Raw genomic sequence first — 19,308 nt, 5'->3', positions numbered from 1 at the left:
CCGATTCTCCTAAGTTGTTGATGCTTTTCTTTTCAAAACTGTTTTACTATATTGCCGTGCTAAAAGATCCAAGGGATTTCTTCAGGACCATTAAAGAAACATTGAATGTTCATTGATTATTTAGCATTGCCATATTTATACACACGTATCAGAGATGTGCAAGTACGTGGTGTTTGTGTATAATATATGGGTATTATTAGTTATCTAGCAGCCAAAGACTCAGGAAAGCATTGACAGAGATATTCTGATCATTGTTACAAGTTGTTGGGGTGTTTTTCATATTTATTATGTAAAATTATGGCTGCCTTATACACAAAATTCTCTAGGGTGGAATAAAATGATGGAGAATATGCTAATTTTTTGAATTAGTGTTATAACCTATGAAATTATTCTGAAACCTGCATTTAGACCAAGCATGCTGATGAACATGCTTACATGTGTTCATCAAGGCAATGGGGCAAGCTCTTACATTTAGAACTACTTTTGAGTTTGGCAGTGCTATGAAAAAGACATTATGCCTGGAGAGTTGCTCAAAGCAAAGCAACAACTTGTACTAGCTATGACATAACAGGATTGCAGAAGGAATTGCCAGACAGCTTCTCATCACACAAACTGCCTGGCTAGATAAGGCTAGTGCAAGGTTGCAAATAAAAAACTGTAAAGGCAAAGCCATCTGTAGGAGGAGGTGAATATCGGGCATCTATGGGGAAATGTACTCTGGTATTGACACTTGAAATTTCTCTATGATGAATTTCAGTGGAGTGAGTTTATTTCCTCTTCTTGACATATAATACATGATAATCTAACCATGTGCTATACAACCTGTACCCTGGACCATGGCTGCAACTCTAATCAGCTCAGTTATCCTGGCTTAAGAAGCATATGTACGGATGGCACAAAAAATTCCTATACAAATACTGCATTTGCTCTGAAGTAAACAAATATCTGTGTGATCTTCAGCTACCAGTCTGCAATGGGGGAAAATTCCTTCTAAGCCCTCTGAAGAGAGAAAACACCAATGCAAAGTGGGAAATCTAGGAGAAAAATAATCAAGGAAAAAGTGGTAGAGTAAAACAAATAAAAAACACCGAGGAAGGAGTGTGGATTGAAACTTCCCATTTTCCATACAAGCACACATATTCCCTGACATCTACCACAAAGTACCACCAAGGCAATAAGATGGCCGTCTTACCAGTGAATAAGTTAGGCTTTGTGTGGAAGTGGGAATTAAGGTTTCCCTATCCTCAGCTGAATATTCAACCCTAGAGGAGGCTGTCAAAGGAAAACAAAGGTGTACCATAGCCAGGGCAGGCCTCGTAGGCACCTTTTTCCTTTTTTTCCAGCCCACGGGTAAATACTAACTAGAATTTCACTGTGCATAGAACATGGTAGGATTAAAACCAGAAAGAGACAAAATTGTTCTTTAAAAAGTAAAACTCTGATTCCGGTTATCCGTTGGAGCCTTTGGTTCTAAAAGGATGAGATTTACAGCAGAAGCTTCAGTCCTGCAGTTCAACATAGAAAGCTTTGTATTCCCGTTCATAACCCTACTGAATTTAGTGAAGCTTTGTGGAGGCATAACAGTCTGCTTGTATAAACTTTATGGTAATTTTTGTAGCTTCAAGGTAGCATGGCACTAAAGCGTGGCAGAGGTCTACATACAGGAGTAGTATCAGTTAAACCAGTTTTCACGACTGGATTGAATGACAAAGAAAAACAAATCTGTAGCTTATGTAATAGTACGTAAAGGCAGCCACTGAAATAGTATGAAAATGTAAACATCAGAAATGTATGTAAATAAAGTTTAATGATTTCCACTGGCAATGGTGCCCCTTTTATTAATGCACATTTTCATACTTGTGACTTAATAGGGGCTTTTGAACTGTAGAGATTTTCCAGATGTTTTGCAGATGTGTTGCCTGATTCTCTGCAGCTTTACAGTCTGTGAAGTGATTTGGGAAAGAAGGCTTTGTAGCATGCAGTTAAATCCATCCTTCTTCAAGGTAATATTTAAGCACATGCTTAGCCTTGAAGAGTGAAAGAAAGAGGATTTGAAGCTAAATAGGCACATTAGTAAGCCACTTACCGGAATTCTTTCACCTGTGAAACATGTATCCTCCAGGTCAAAGAAGAAGAATTTTACATACATACTTTATGCAGCAAATGACTACCAAGGAACCATGGAGAAGCAGGCCAAATGTTGCACGAGGTCTACATAAGCAGTTTTCTTTATTTTATACCAACATAAAATCACTGTCAGTCAAATTATTTCTGATTTATGCAATGTGAAAAAATACCTGTTGTCTTTATCCATTTGCTATTAATTTGATGTTGTTTTCTTTTTTCCAATTTCCAGACAGAACCTTGTCTCGATTATTATGAAATATAGAGGTCAAGTGGAGTATCTGTTGCAAAATGAGGTATTTGTTCTCAGTCTGTTATACCAGAAAAGCATTAACTTCCATGTGAAAGGTATCTAATTATTAATCTGTCTCAAATGCAATTAAGGAGGACTTTTAATTAAAGCTGCTTAACCTGACTTGGAAAGGGTATGAATTCTTTTAACAGAATTTGACTTGAGATTAAGAAAAAGGGGCTACCAATTTAAAATGTCCAAGGTGACTGTTTCATAGTGTCAAGGAACCTGCAAAGAAAAACAGGATAGTTTTGTTTGACAGTATAATGGTTGGAACTAGCAGAGGTAAAGTATGCTATATGTATTGGCAAAAATTGTTCCTGATTTTGCAAACCCACAAGCGTTTAACTATTTAGGATATATGTTAAAGCCTGAGATTATTTGCAGGGTTAGGTTTAGGCTGCAAAACTCATAAAGGCTTTCTTTTAAAATATTTGGGACTGCTCCATGCTTTAAGGAAATCTTAGGAAATCCTTTCTGCTAACTAATGCTTTAGGCAGAATTCAAACTCAAAGGATATTCTCAAGGATATACTCAAATACATATTTGACTTGGAAGAAGCCAAGTGGTTATTTGATTTGAGTTTCAGGTTGTGATACTAACTGACTTGCTAAGATTTGGAACTGGCAAGAAAACAGAGAATTTTTTGATTAGAAAAACCAAAAAATGCCAATGAAGTGGCATGGAGATATTCCAGTGCATCTATTCCTGAGTGTTTTAACTGATTATGCTAAAGTAGAGATTTTTTTGAAATAAATAAAATTAGTATTTTGTTTCAGAAATCCTTCACCTGTACTGAAGTCCAGATTTCAGTCTTTCTGGATATTCTTGATATTTCTATTTTGAATAACCAGAAAGCGTATACACACATGTATATGTTTACATAGAGGTGTGCATATATGTGCGTGTGTGTATACACATATGTACATATATGTGCATATGTATATTTACACATGCAAACACATATACGTACAAATGTACACAAATGTGTACATAAATATATATATGTGTAAATAACTATATTTAGATAAAAACAGTCTACGTTTTTGTGTAAATCTTTGACACTTCTTTTGTAGAATGCACACAAATTTAAAATCTGTTGACTTGTGCCTGATTCTAAAGCACAGCTCTGGTTTTAATGCTGTGTAGGCATTCACCGAAATTTGCTTCTGTGAGCAACCTCTCAAAGGGGACTAATTAGTGGGTAAAATGTGATGGAGGCCATTGGGAAAATTGAGGTCTCCAAACTCAGAAGTATATATATACTGCCTTACTGAAGAAGACCCATGAGTTTAGTTACTCACATTCACTTGAAATGTTGGAGCCTAAAGTAAAAAGATTCCAAATTCAAAGGGAGCTGTAATCTCAAAATTAATGAGGCATTACAATCCCCCCTTTGCAGTCCACACTAGGTAGATATTCCTCAGACCTATAATGGAGCTCTCTTAAATTCGTTTTTTGCTAAAGATTTTTATCTTGAGTAGGCAATTACTTGAGATTGTTAACTTATTTATAAAGTGAAGACAGGACACTTCTGAAATATTCATGCCATGCAACAAATGTGTGTTTTACTCTAGAGCTAAATTTCTCCGTAGTTAATAATATATATATATTTTTTTAACAAGGTCTTGTCTGCACAGGGACACTGAAGAAAGTTCATGTGAATTGATTAAAAGAGGAGGGTTGCAAGTTAATGACACGGGTTAAATAACCATGCAGATGTTTTCATTCAGAAGTATCATAATGTATGGAGTTTTTTCCAGCCTATAATTAGAACTAGTGATACTGGTTTTCTTTAATAAATGGCTTGAAAAATTATGGCACTGTAATGTAATAAGTTATAATCATGAATTTATAGTAAAGGAAGCAAACAAGAAAATGAGAACGCTTGAGTCATTCTCTGAATCCTAAATTGTTTGTTTGTTTTCCATAAAGTCTGATTAGATCCATTTAAGAAGGTTTTAAATTGGGATCTCTGTAACTTCCCCCCATCCCAAGGTTAGATAGGACTAGTGTTGATTTTCAAAACCAGCACTCACAGCAGTGGGAGAGTTGGGACCCTTCTTCCCATCCACCACAATCCACCCTCAGCACACGTGGAACTTCAGGCCAGTGGGAGTTACCCACGTAAACTAACTTAAGTACACATACACCTGCTTAAATTCTGTGCTCAGCTGGACATTCCTTTAGCAAACAGTTTTATTCTGACAGGTCTTGAGATGACCAATAAGTGGCAAGCTCATTTTGTGATGGATAATACCTTTGCAAAATGAAAAGGCAAATAAAGAAAAAAACATTTGCAATATTTGGCACAAGGGGAGGGATTGATGCTGTTGGGGTTGAAACGTTTAGAGTTTTCTTAGAGAGCATGTGCCGTCAGACAACTAGCCATTCTGATTGCTCTGATAATTATTCAACATGCACTTCATTTTTAATCTACTCAAAATGTACCTTTTAAAAAAACTTTTTAATTTGTGCAGTGTAGAAGAAAACTTCTTAATTTTTGTAGTGTAAGAATGGAGCATAGAAGTTCTAGAATGAAGTACTATTTTTATCATAAAAATAGTTTAAACACCAAAATATCCTTCAAAAGTTCTGCTGATATTTAAATATGTAGAGGGAAAAAAAATACACATTTTGACTATATTTGGTTTGGATTTTTAGGAAATCTTTCCATCCAGCAGTATGGCTACTGCCCTATTCAAGGATTACCCTTGTATGTCTCTAATGCTAGCGTACTACTCAGAAGTAGCTCTCCCTGTGCGTGTCATTTTATAGACCTAAAATCCCTTGTGCTAATAATCTATATGTACATAGGAAGAAGAAAAATATTGAATTAAAATTAAAAATAATTAATATTTTTATTTAAATTTTTCATTACAAAAATGTGTGTATGTGTATATACACATATACATTTTTATATGGGCTGGACTGTGCAGTTGTATTCTTCACAACTGCACAGTAAACCAGCCTATATAATTATCTGGTTTTGTCATTATTATAGGTGGTAACAAAGCCATCCCATTTTTAGAAGTTCCTGCTTCTATTGGCAATGTATATGTGCGTGGAGAGGAAATTCTGCTAGAGTTCAGTTTAAAAATCCAAGTGGTAGGGAAGAAATATGAGAGAGGAAAATGCACTGCTTGTAATTTGCCAGAAGGTTGAGTCAGGTTCAGACTGAAGAAAGGTCCAAAGTTCTCAAACCTTTTTCTTTCTCTCCAATACCGGTAATATGAAAAAGTTTTGCTGTTTTTAATTATATATACAAAAATCAACTTATATTTAAAAGAATTCTGATATTTTAGGATATTTTATCTAATTTATACCTGCTTTAGTTTTACTCAAGGCAGTTAAACGTGGTACCAGTAAACTCAACAAATTTTTGTATTTACTTTTTTTAGTGACAGGTATTAACCTTCTCAGTACAGTTTGGCTATAGACCTTAAGCTTGAAAAAAGAAAGTTCATCTTGGTGCATTTTTTCTTTTTCAGACATGGAAATGGATGAGTTACAGAAATGGTTTTATCGATACATAGACATGCTGTAGCTGACTAAAAGGAAAGTTTATCAGTACAGGAACATGGAGAATATGTAATAGAGGAGCTTCTGCTTGTACAGGAAATCTATTTTAAGCTTTAAGAAAGTCATATAAATGCACAGGAAAATCAGGAAAGTTTTTTTATCTATTTATTTTCCTAAATATAGGATATTTGATATTTAGGGTGATGGCACTTCCCTTCCTTTGGGACACAAATTTTGTTCTTGAATTGACCAATATGTACCTGAGATGATTCATCTAGGGATTTTTTTTTTATATAGTAATATTTAAAAATCCAGGTTTATTACCAATATGATTTAGTATTTTGAAAAAAAATATATTTTTTTTGAAGAAAAGCTGGTACTCAATCCCCAAGTGTCAGATTACAGAGCCTCCCACACCACTATTTTTAAGGAAAATGGCTCTCTGCCATGTCTCACAGAGGGGGGTAGGAGACAAGAGCAGGGATAAATTCATAGTTACATAAAATCCTCAGAACATTTGTGAATCATTTGGGTTCAAGGTTCCTCAAAAGTTCCTTTACAATGCTTCTATACTTCAAACCAACATTTTGCCTCAGTATCAGTCTTAAAGACTAAATATGACAGTTTTCAACAAGGCACATATTCTAGAAGATACTTGGGCTTTGACAAAAACTATGCTGTCCTTAAGAAACCACTGATCACTAGCAATCTCAATATGCATCAGCAATCTCAGATTTATGCATGATGCATTTGAGTTTTGGATGAGGAGGTGTACATATGATTTTCTGCATGCTTATTGTCATCAAGTTTTTGGTAAGGTGTTTCTATTAAATAGTATGTGTCTATTTTCTTTTTTTTTCTTTCTCTGACATCTACAGCATGGAGTGGATGATGTGATTGAAGCAGCTAAAGCAATCTGCAGCGCCCTCTGTTTTGTGGAAACCAGAGACATTACTGATGCAGTCAAGAAACTCCGTGCAGTGCTGTTGGCGAAAGCACAGGTAAAAGGTGCACTGAAGCCTTTGTAAGGCTGCCTTGACAAGCTGACGTCTTATTTTTTCTTTTAAACTGGAGCTTGAGTAGGTGGCATTCATTTTCTGATTGATCAAGGTGGTAGGCCATTGTACTGTCTTACTACTTATTTCCTCTGTGACAAATGTTAGGAAAAGGCAGTATAAAAAAGAGAAAAGATTGTGGACAGTGTGTGACAAGTGAAGCAGCAGAGGGCTTGTCCTGTGGTTAAAGCTAACTGATACACACCTATGGTTGTTCTTTCTAATTCCCACCAAGTGCACAAGTCTCAGCTTTGCCACACCAAATATTATCCAAATCGTGACATTTCTAAGTAATCAAGTTTCATATATTTAGCATAGGTTGGTAACAATAAAAGCAACAGTTCTTCTGTAAATGTCTTGTTCTTAAGATAGAAATTCCTCTATTATTTGCTTAGAGAAAGCCCAGCTTAATATAGTTTTGATTTCAGCTGGAATTCTTATTGTTAAAACACTGAAATGGGGTTTCCAGGGGTTACTGTAAAATTGTGACCTGAGACTTTGGAGGGCAGTTTTTGTTTTCAGTTTTATCATCAGCCATTTTACTATGACCTTGGACAAGTCACTAAGGACCTGATTTGCAGAGATACTGAGCACCTAAAAATTCATTTGAAGTCAGCATCTCAAAAATATAGGTTCTCAGCACATCTGAAAATAAAGCCATTAATCACTCGGATTTAGTTTGGTGTAACCTTAGGTTATGCTAATTCTTTCCCATCATAATGAAATTCCTCTTCAAACTTTTTAAAAGTTTAATAAGATACTAAAGGTTTTTTTCTTTTTTCCTTCCTTATATGGTCTCTGTTTTACCAGTCTTTCTCAATTTTGTTTAGAAAACTTTGCCAAATTGAGCAAGCTGCAAAGCTATTATTCTTTCTCTCAGTGGATTTTAGCCCATGGCTTGTGATACATGTGTAAGAACACTTAGGACAGAAAAGGAAACATTGGGTTTACTAGTGTTAATTGGATTAACTAGTGAGCATTAATTAGAAAGATGCTCAGCTACCCAAAAAGAATTTTTAAATATGGCTGATAGGCAGTTTGAGGTCCCAAACCTGAGACTGGGGAAAGCTAACACAGTTCTGTTCATGACATTTCTCAAGGCAGAAGAGTGACATACAGCAAATTAATTATGTACTGTCATCCATATAAACTTGCTCTTGACAGATTATTAACTGTCATATAGTCCTCATTTTACAGAGGCAAACTTCTTGCTGAGAGGTGAAAAGACTCACCGAAGAGCAGAAAGTATGTCGGTTGAACAGATTTAAGTGATGTTCAGAAAATCTTTCTTAAATCTCTGCATTATTAACCTCTCTTCATTCCTCTTATACATGTGGTAGTATGGCAGTACCTTCCAACTTAGGTATGGTACAGGACCCAAGCAAATAAGCTCTAGAAAATCTCTTGCAGCACTCTGCAGGTCTGGCTTGTAAGTAAATCCCAGAACCGTGTTTCTGGAACAGGGGATGCTAAAGATCACAGAGCAGACATTGCCATGTGGCCATGGATGGAACTAGCTAGGCCCTTCTGGAATTAGTTATATGGGTCCTATCCCTCTGAAATCTGAAGTTTTGCATGTTTTCTCAAGTCAGATGAAGTGTAGGCAAGTATTGTTATAGACCAAGTTGTAAGAAACAACATAGATCTGTTTTTTGTTGTTGTTGTTCTGAGCTGACCAACTGATGCACTTGAGCTTTTTCACTTGCTTTCCTTCACTGTAAGTCTTGCTTGTATAGCGTCCTAAATACTTGTGTGTGCACTTCAGCATTAATTATTAGAAATGACTCTTCTGGGGAACTTCCAGTATAAATGGATCTGTGACAGCGCACATTTTTTCTGGTGTGTCATTGATTTAAATGGAAATATTCTTATAAGAATAATCTAATAAGAATATTTCCATTTAATAAATGTTCTTGTTGTGTTTTAGAGGACAAGTGTAACAGAGAAACAGATAAAAGAAATAACAAGGGCTTCACATGGTTTCCTCTTCAGTTAAACCCCAGTCTGTCCGGAGGGACGTCAGCCAGATCAGCATCTTCCCCTTGAGAAAAGTATGTTGTCAACCCAGAATCTTCCTAAAAAGATGGATAAAAAGCCTGGTCCTATAAAAACATGGAGGAGACAGCAACAGAATATTTTCCCCTTTAGGAAAGAATCAGAGCAGAATTAAAGTACTGGGACGAATTTGTTAAAGATTTCTTGTGGAATGAAGGGGAATTATATTAGTGTATTTTCTCTTTGAGTGTTCAGCTTAACTCTGTGAACCCAACATGTAAGCTGCCTCCTAACTCCTGACTGGTTTATGCTTCCTGAGTATGCCTGAGTCCATTTTCAGTTCCACCCTCTCTGAATGCCAGCAGGGAGGCAGACATAGTGGTCAAAGAGCCAAATCAGCAGTGGCCTGTCCTGAGCAATAGAAAACCCCACTCTTCCTGCCATAAAGAATAACGTAATGGGTTAAAAAAAAAAAAAAAGTGGAAGCCATATTTCTTGAATCTAATATTTCTGCTGTGTTCATGTGTTTGTTTCTGCTTCTCTTCTGAGTCATTGTCATATTAACATTTTGAATTTTAGAAAAGAAATTATTAGTAGTATTATATTATTACTGCTACTAGAGAAATAATTGAATTATGAGCTAATCTGTCCTGTTGTAAAAACCCTGCTCCAAGTGTTCCCAGGTAGTCATTGCTCATTCTTCAACGTGTCCTATTTCCAGCTCTCCTGTATAGACCCTTTCCAATATATCCAGCTTCTCTTGAACCAGCTTCCATGTATTTCCTAGCACAGAGGGAATAATAATAATCTTTCTTTTTTCTGTCGTACCTATTTAAGTTATAAGCTCTTCAGAGGCAGGAATGCCTCTTCTTATCTATATGTACAGGACCCAGCACAGTGCAGTGCTGGTCCCGGCTGGAATCTCCAGAGGCTACAAATGATAAGCAGTGATGATGATAATGATGGTGTTTGCTCATCTGTAATGAGTGAAATGATACTGTTTCTGAATACACTCCACTGAATGCTAAAAAGATTCTGTCCTGATAGAATATTTTATCACTAGCCTTAAAATATTTTTCTGTCCTAGTATGCACATAGCAAACTGCTTGTCTCCACATTTCTTTTGGAGAATAGTGGCTAGACTGTTACTCATTTTTCAGAGAAATACAGTTTTAAGTTACTGAGTTTTCTGTTCTCTCAGCATTTCCTTTCAGGCTTGGTTAGCTGAACTAGTTGTCTGTCCCTTGAAGCCTTCCTGTAAAGGCTGTCTCTGACCTTGACTGAGACCCCTCCCCTGCCCTACTCCTACTTGGTGAAGCAGACCCGATCAACAACTGACTTTGATTTCAAAAAAAAAAAGAAAAAAAAAAAGGTGGGGATGAGGGGACTGAAGTCAAACTGTTTCTGCACCAGCAAATACTGTTGCTGCTGCTGCTTGCTTCTTATTCCTTTGAGAAGTGAATGTTAGGACAGTCAAGTAGACTTCAGCAATCCAGAAAAAAGTTCAGGTTTTCTTTTATGAAGAGCTTTATCTTGTTCAGCAGCAACTATAAATGTCATAAAAGCAGTAAAATGGATTTCTGCATGCTCTGTAACTCAACCACTATTCCATTTTATGAAAATAAAGATTATACACTGTATGTAAATAACTCATGTATAAGATAGCATACAAATATAACAAGACTATCTGTGTTTATCAATATTATACAAAGACTATGGACCAACTCTTTACCTTATGTAATATGACTTCTGTCTGTATTAACATATGTAGCCGGAATTAGTATTCAATGATTGGATGTTCAATGGAGTACCAGCTCCTCCAAACCTTTTTTCAAGTTAAACTCCTCATATTGAAGTGTAGAGGCATTTTGTATGAATTAGAATTCTGGCTCCATCGTGCTTTTGTAAGTACTGGTGAAATAATTAAATCCTGTAATATTAGCTTATCTTGTCAGTCTGCTTGAAGTGTTTCTATTATGCTCATCAGCTTAGCATCCCTAAGACTTTTTGTTATGATGGAAGACAGGAAGGGTGTCTAACTACTACAAGGATCACCCTTTTTTCAGACAAGCAAGTAACTTGCACCACAGCTGAAGTGAAATTTTTGAGGCTACCTGTTACATCTCAAATGCTGCAGCATTGCACATCAGGTAAGGGAGAAGTGCCAGAAGATAAGTTGTAATCGCTTTTTCACTGTAGTTTGCTGACACTTTAGTATAATGCATGGTGTGGTTCTGTGTGGTATACCTTTTAACACATCCACTTGGCAAGCTCCACGTGAACATTATGCTTCAGGGAAACTGCTGCTTATTCCTTCCAATGTAAACTACATAGGGTGCAATATATGTGTCTGTATACACATCTATACATGCGTGTGTGCATACTTTTTAAAAAAATCTCAATCTCTAATATAATTTTGGTATTATGCAAAAAAAGGAAAAGAAAAGAAGGAAATTTCTTCCAATCTCCTGTGTTTAATTAAACTACCCTTATTGCCTCCTCACTGCCAGTACTGTGAAGTCCCGTACTGTGGTTAAGAGATTATGAAAGCAACTGGCACCAGTACTAGTTTCTTCTTGAACTGGTTGTGTCTCTTTATAAATGTGATTCATTCAGTCTCTAACCACCCTAACCCTGGGAATTTAAAATCCTTTCAGGGGAAATTCTGGGCCTGCTGTACAATTAAGGTTTTTCATCTCTTTTTTTCTTTCTTACAGCAGTTCACAAAAAGTCCTGGGAGATCAAATCCTGCCAGAACAGGCACTAATCCACTATATATTAAATGGGCTAGACTATGTTGAAATTATAAGCACTGTTCCAAAAGATTGTTTACTTTCCAAAATGTGAGAGAATTGAACAAAGGTTTCTGTTCCCATTTGTCTCACTGCATAAAAAGATTGTGAAAACATATTTCTCAGCCTGGAGCTTTTCTTTCTCCGCTCAAGTAAACATTTGACTTTTCTTCATATTTACCAGACAAACTTTGCCAATGCCAAGCTAGGTACCTGAGGGAGAACATGTATCTAGCATTATACTTGTTATGTCACCTGTGAATGAATTGTAGTTTTTAAGAAGGACCTTGCTGAATATGTGTGTACTAACATGTAGCGTCCTCAGTGAGCTGCAAGTGGATTAATGACTCTGAAGGATAACACACCCTTTGGGCATGTGGGTTCAAACAGGGTATAAACCATGGGCGTACTGAAATATCAGGTGAGCTTGTTAGTGTCTGTGGTTAAGAGCTGTATCTCGGAAACTTGCTTCTATGGCATCTGGGTCAATTAAGTCTGATGACAGAGGCAGCTCAAGGCACTGGCAAATTGAGCAGCCGGCAGGGGGAAGCCGGTCCCCTCTGTTTGCTTGCAAGTGGAGGCCGGGTTCCCACCTGCGGCCCCAAGGCCTGCTGGTGCCACCCGTGCTGCCAGGAGACGCACGGAGGTATGTGCAGTGACAGCAGTTTTTTCTGTGCAGAGGGGGAGGCATACACAGTGCAGCAACATTTAGTTTTGCCTGACGTCTGAGAAGCCTGGAGCGAGGTCTGATTGATGGCACTTACTGTACTTGGTGATTTAGTCGAGCAGCTTTTCTTTTTTTTTTTTTTTTCTTCCAATGGTCTGAGTGATCTGGGCTAAATAACTGGCCTGATCTTTTAGAAGTCATAAGCACCCAGCAGTTCCTGCTGACATTAGTGGGATGTGTGAGCTGAAAATCCAGACTCTGAATTAGATATCTAAATGAAAGCTGGCCGCCTCAGAGCTGAGCATTCAGAGCCAGGTTCAGACAGCCTAAATGCCCCCTAACTGCCTGCACCTAATATTTTCTGTTGGCCAGCTCTGGGTAGCTGCCTGTTCAGAAGCCTTTCAAGTAGGCAGCTATTTCTGCAGTTTTGGAGCAGGAATGCAGGTGAAATGTAGGCCACTTGCATGGGGACTTGGTGCTTCTCAGCTTTGAAGGGATGCCAAGGCTCTGCGCGTGGTCGGGGGCCTGCCCGTGCGGGGCTGGATGTGGAATTCAGGTGTGAATGGACAAGATATGCCAAGGCATCGGGAGCATATTCTTATCTCTGTTATACCGGCACAGAGGCGGAAAATGTGTGCGCACTTCAAATGCAAATAAGTGCCTCCTTGTATCTCAACATGCCTAAATACTGTCAGAAACCTGATGCCGAGTGACTTGTCTGAGATGGTAAAGAAGGTACATGGCGTAGCCAGAAGGCAGGCCCTCGTATTCTGGGTCCCAGTTGTGCCCTCTCTCATCACAACTTTAAGATACACCTTTCCCCCTTCTCACCAAAACCAGCCTTCTTTTCCATGAGTACTGTTCCTAACTCCATTATAACTACTTTTTGGTCTTTTCTGAAATAAATGATTACATTTTCCCTTGTATTTTTTCTTTACAGAATTCACTTCAAAGTGTGGAAATGCCAGGCAAAGGTAAAGTTTTGTTTTGTTAAAATATATTAATTCAAGATATATCATCAGAAAACACACATTTTGCTATTTATTTGTACTAGTGAGGTTGTAGCTGGCATAATGCAGATATTTACATGTTTAGTCATATTATGAGGTAATTATAATAAGCTAAAAATAAAAGTGGCATATAAATAAAACATACCATTTCCCAAAACTAATCTGGAGATTCAAATATGGAGAATAAGTAGTAGAGTGAAAGCACATAATACAGTCTGTAGTGCTATTACTGCTATTTTTAGTAGTTGTCCTTAGTTCCAACAGGGAAAATGAGTTACTTCTTGAAAATTTAATTTTGTGCATGGCTTTTCTACCCAACTCCAATAATTCTTATTCCTCCTTAAGCTTTAGTTCTCTGTCTTTTGTTGTGTAAACAGTATGTTGTTTTCTGTTAAATGATATACTGTCACAAGAAGGGTAGGCTAATAATGGTAACGGATAAAAGCACAGACCCACTCTTATTTAATCCCTCAGCTAAAATCAGTCTAGACTCATTGGCTAACGGCCAGTCCTGTCAACGTTACTGTAGAGCACCTCCCAAACTGAGGGAGGTGCAGGAGTTTGCTCTCTAGCGGGTGCCTGCGCCAGGTTGCTGGGGTTAACAGCCAGGTCCAGGCCTTGGAGCCTTGCCCTGCATTGTTCCTGGCCTGGGACATGCGGCCGGAGGGCTCTGCTGGTGCTTACAAAGAGGCCACCTTATGCATGCTGGGTGTGGGCCAACATGTGCTGTGAAAGTCATCTCAGTCCCCCCTTTTTTTGGAGGGAAAAAAAAAAGTGGCCATTTGAGATGCTTTTTCTGTTTTCTTCTTTCTCCATCCGTCAGTCTCGATTGCAGTGGACTCTGAGAGGCAAAGAGGTCACAAAGATTACAGCAGCCTTTCAAACACAGAGGTGGTTAAATGCTGGATACCAAATGCCAGGCTTGTTGTTTCACCTTCGTGAACAACAAACAAACCAACAAACAGTAATTATATTTCTAAGCTGCCAGTAAAAGCTAAGCAGCTGGGGGTCGGGAAAGTGAGGGGAGGACATGCAGATGCCAAAGGGAGGAGAAGGTAAGTACGGTTTGTAAGATTCTTCTCCCTTGGATACATGCATTTAGCCAATGAGTTTTGTCAAACTCCGTTAATGACAACAATTTGCTAAAGCTGGAAGAAATTAATAGTTACAAATCAATATCTAGCCCTGAAATATGTTCCTCCACACACTCTTCAGAAAACCTTACTGGAAAGGATCTAAGACATTCCTATTTTAAAAGATATTTGCAAACTTGGACTTCACTGAATGAGCCGCTTCCTCAAGGAAAATTTTAATTTATTGAGTAGCATTAAAGGAATCTAGCAGATTTTTGGCACTTTACTTCTCTGCATCTATTTATTTATGCCAGGAAACCTTCAGCTACAAAGACTGATACTTTTCTGTTTGTTCCTGACACGCCCTTAATGCCATAAGGATTGCAGAATCCATCTGGCAAGGTAATATTAGAAACTGCAACTGTGAGTCAGAACTTGTCAGCACGTTAGTAATTCTGTGGAGAAGCCTACATTCAAAGTTGTCTGAGGTAACCAAAATCCAACTTAGCCTATTACATGCAATGACATACATTTTATGTATGTGTTAATGTAATACATACATTACAACTAGACCTACTACATAAAATTGCTTCTGAAAGCCAGCAAAATATTTAAAGCTAAGCTAAAAAGTTTGAACAGAAAGGTCTAGTCATCTTATCAAAGACCATGTTAAGGTCATGTCCGATAAACCAAAGAAGTCCAAGAGCAATGGCCCAAAATTGATCTGCTAGAAACTAGGCCTAACATGTGTGCACTTACACCTCACACCCAAGAAGTGAATAAAGCTATTTCACCTTTAAATAATGTTTCACCTTTTTTGAATAAAGCTATTTCATCTTTTCACTTTGAGATCATCAGCATTCCTCAGTCACCTATCTCCTTGGTGCTCACCTTCCTGATAATGCTGGGGGGGGGGGGGGAGGGTCTCATCCTTTCACCTGGGGAGACTGAGTCTGAGAGGAAACCAGATGGTATTTTTACCCACTAAGTAAAAAACACCTGAAAGGTGAAAGTGCATTTTTGCTGAAACCACCTTTGCATTTCCTTTTCCACCTCCTTCACTTCCTGTCCCCTTTTTACTTTATTATGCTTAGCTGTCTGGAATTGCATGCATGCAAAAACTGGCAAGCCTGTAGCCCTCAAAATAAAGTAAAATAACCATCTTTGCCCAGTGCTGGTATGTTTTTGCCAAAACTCAGGGAAGCTGAAAAACATGTGCTTTGCTTTCTCTAGCAGCACAATTGCAAATGAAGTCATCTATGACGTCTGGGGAGGGGACAGACTGCATTTCCTATTCACGCTGTTCTTTCCTGTCCCTAATATGTATCTTCATGTTATCTTCAAGAAAACAGAATCAAACTCTTAACAGCAAGAGCAGCAATCACTTACTCCAACTAGAATTTTCCTTTTCCTCTCCTCCTCCTTTCCCCAAATGATTGTTATTACCTTGAGTATCATAAAAGACTGTCAAACAGGGTTTTGTTTGTCTTCAGTATAGCTTCTCTCTGCCACAAAAGAGAAAAAGATACAGGATACTACTGCAGTGAAGGCCGTACTTAATTTGTTTAGAAAATGCTTTATTCTTTTATTTAAAAAAAAGATTAATAGAAGTTTAATATTAGTCATTTGCCATGGACAAAGCAGGTCAAAGACTGTATTCAAGATCTCAAACCTTGATTTAGTGTTGCAATAATTGGCTCTATTAACAGTGTTACCTCTGTGGACCAAATTATTCCATCACTGTGAACAGAGCAGTACTCATCCATGTTAAGTCTAAGTCTGGATCATGTTCTGGTCTCTCTCTATGAAGTCCTTAGAAAACTGTATTAATGTTTTTGTACTTAAACTGTTTTTTCCTTTTCTTTCTTCTTAAATATGAGGAAGGATAATAATTTCTAGACATTACCACCTTCCTGCAGTATAAAAAATTCCCAGAATAAAGAATAAGATTATTCAAGTTAATAAAGATTTAGCATTGTTGTTTACTGCTATCCAGAGGATGGAAAGACAGGCTGCAAATCAATACAAAACTCAGTCCATGTGTCTTTCTCAAAAGCTGATGAATGAATCTTTGTACAAGTGCCTGCAGCCTTGTAACTTCAAGTAGGGATTTCACTAGATCAGATAAATTAAGCAGCTTTTGGAATTTGGTCAGTAGGTTTTTGGGACATCTTCCCAGAAATTCCAGTGTGCACCATGAACTGATGACAGTGAATCAACAGTCTGTTCCCACTGAATTGCTGGAGTTGCTGTCTTTTGGACTGAATGTAGAAAACGGATATCTTGATGATGATACATTTAATGAACTTGCCATTACATTTAAAGGTGTAAAGTTTCCCAAACTGTATTTGGAATTTGGTAGTTACTTCTAGACCTGATCCAAAAAATATTCACCAAAGAAAGTGGAAGGGGAAAGGTGAAAAATTTTTGGAGGTTTTCCCATGTAAAACTGAAAACTATTACTCCTTCTTTCCCTGGAACAAAGCCATTATACTATTGTTTAAGAAAGGTGGCTTTTTGTTTCAGAATATGCAAAAATGTCAAGAGCTTTTTACTGATTACATTCCATCTGTGTAAATTTGTCCTGAATTGTTTTTAAATATAAGCATGACGTTTTACTTCTGTCTAAGCTGTTGTTGTGCTAAATCCTAATATGTTTTTCTGAAAGTCAGGCTTTTTACCCAAGACCAACTTTTATGTAACTACTACATCTCCCTCCCCCTAAAACATCAGATATAATTTAACAGGGCATTATAGAGCACACAGTAGCAGAGACTCTTTATTAACAGCAGGACAGTGGAAGACTAAGTTTTTTTTTCAAGGGCTAATTCATAGGATTCTTCAAGTAACAAGAGGGAGAAAAGGAGATAGAGTTTCGAACGATTGGGTAAATATTGGTGCTTGGAAACTCTGTATCTCATCAGTTTTTGCATCATAACCTTTTAATGTCTTGCTGTCTCCTTATCATTATGATGGTCTAATTAACACTGATTAGCACTTTTTTTTTTTTTAATGGACCTAAACTGTATTTAGGACTGTGCTCTTTTCCCTCTCTCCGAAAATAAGTGGGAAGGAGCAATATCAAGCTTGTGGTCTCCAAAATATATTTAAAGTGTCACTAGGGTATTAATCCTTCCTCCAAGATTCTGTTTAACCAGATATTTTTCATGTTTTACCTGGAGAAAATATGTGCAAAGGATCGGACAGGGCGTGTTTAATAGGTATTAAATTGATGTAATCTGCTAGTGCAGTAACAGCAAAATACCTACTCTGTTAGAAGGTCTGGCACTGAACTAATATGTAAATTGTAATATTGGACTGAGAGGAAGAAAGAAAATGGTCTGCTATAAGGAATAGGCTAGTGTGTTCTTTACTAAATCTTGATGGCACATGCATGAATATTCATAAACACTTTGGGGGACCGCATGGATTATTCTGTTTGTCACCAAGGGTGAAATTCATTTCTTCAGATGTCATGTACAAGGAACACAGGTCAAAAATAAGCATATCTGGGAGCCACGTATTGATTCATTGCCTAGGCTAGAGTTCACTTCCCTTGGTCTCACCTCATTTCTGCAATGTAGCAGTGAGAAGGTGATGCCAACTAATTTCATACCAGAAATAAATTAGAAGGCTTGAGTTGTGAGGTTATTAATCTTGGTCACAGTCCACTTTGTGATGTATTGTACTTGTCATTCCCCTAGGTACTAACTGTGCCTGGGATACCTTTCTAAAAAATACTCTGGCATATCTGAAGCTGTGGATCTGCTGTAGGAAGTCTACATCCTGTGCTACGTAAATCAGTGAAACCTCTTAGTCCTTTCAGTATTTAAGATGTATGAATCATAAAAGTCATAAAAAGCCTTAAGATTATCTAGGTGATGTTATCTCAGCATACCAAATCCTATTCAGCAGCTCATAAAAGTGCAGTGAGAAGACGTTGACTAGCTCTTGTGAGTAATGGACACTTGCAGACTAGCCAAAAGTTTACCTCTAATTTAGTTAATTGACACTGGGCTTGATGAGCAAGGAGTGGGGGATAAAAAGCATGACTGTAGCCCAGAGGCCACAGAATAGTTTTAAATTGAGAGCTGACAAGAGTAAGAAAACAAATGTAGAAAAAAATCTTACAGCTACAGACCAGGTTATACTTGAACATTTGCATACACTTGAGGATCAGCTCTGTTCCTGAAAAGATCATCATACTGGATCTCCTAGTAAATTGATAAATAGGTAATGCTGAAGTTTCATTCGTCTCCCTTTACTAGCAGACAGACTGATTGCCCCATTGCTGTCCTCACCCCTCACGCTCCGTCTTAGCAGGAGAACCAGACTGTAGTACCCCTGAGCTCTTTTTCTGAAACCAACTCCATTTCTGCAGTTGGGCACAGACTCGAGAAGCCCTTGGGCGAAAGATGGAATTTCTTTTGAGAGAGAGAGAGAAAAAGAACAAAGTTTTCCAGCCCCTTTCAGCAGGCAGCCTTGCTGATGTTTTCTGTAAATAAGTGAGGACTTTAACCCTGTGCCATTTAGCCATATGGATCTTGCAGGATGGGCAGGTCCTGGGCACCCAGGAACCTTTTTCCCCCTCACAGCTGACAGAATGAAACATGTTGTAAATAAATGAGGCAAAAATTAGGCCTCTGCACCACTTTTCTTTTTTCTCTCTTTTTTTTTTTTCTGCTCCTTCCCCACCCCCGCTGTCTGGCATTCAGTTATTTCTTTCAGCTAACTGATTAGAATCATTCTTCTGCAAATACGGCCCATGAACAAGATAG

At 37.8% G+C, this 19,308-nt stretch overlaps 1 protein-coding gene across 1 annotated transcript in view; it reads left to right on the top strand.

The window, feature by feature from the left end:
• The window catches only part of PIK3C2G (phosphatidylinositol-4-phosphate 3-kinase catalytic subunit type 2 gamma), a 216,234-nt gene that overhangs the window by 37,891 nt on the left and 159,035 nt on the right, over window positions 1–19,308 (top strand). The window contains exons 7-9 of the mRNA XM_067289854.1: window positions 2,357–2,420; window positions 6,817–6,939; window positions 13,388–13,421. Of these exons, the coding sequence (XP_067145955.1) occupies window positions 2,357–2,420; window positions 6,817–6,939; window positions 13,388–13,421 (221 nt within the window). The remainder of the gene's footprint in view (window positions 1–2,356; window positions 2,421–6,816; window positions 6,940–13,387; window positions 13,422–19,308) is intronic.

Source organism: Apteryx mantelli, chromosome 1, assembly GCF_036417845.1.
Source record: "Apteryx mantelli isolate bAptMan1 chromosome 1, bAptMan1.hap1, whole genome shotgun sequence".
Lineage (NCBI taxonomy): Eukaryota > Metazoa > Chordata > Aves > Apterygiformes > Apterygidae > Apteryx > Apteryx mantelli.
This window is presented reverse-complemented; position numbering and strand designations above follow the sequence as displayed.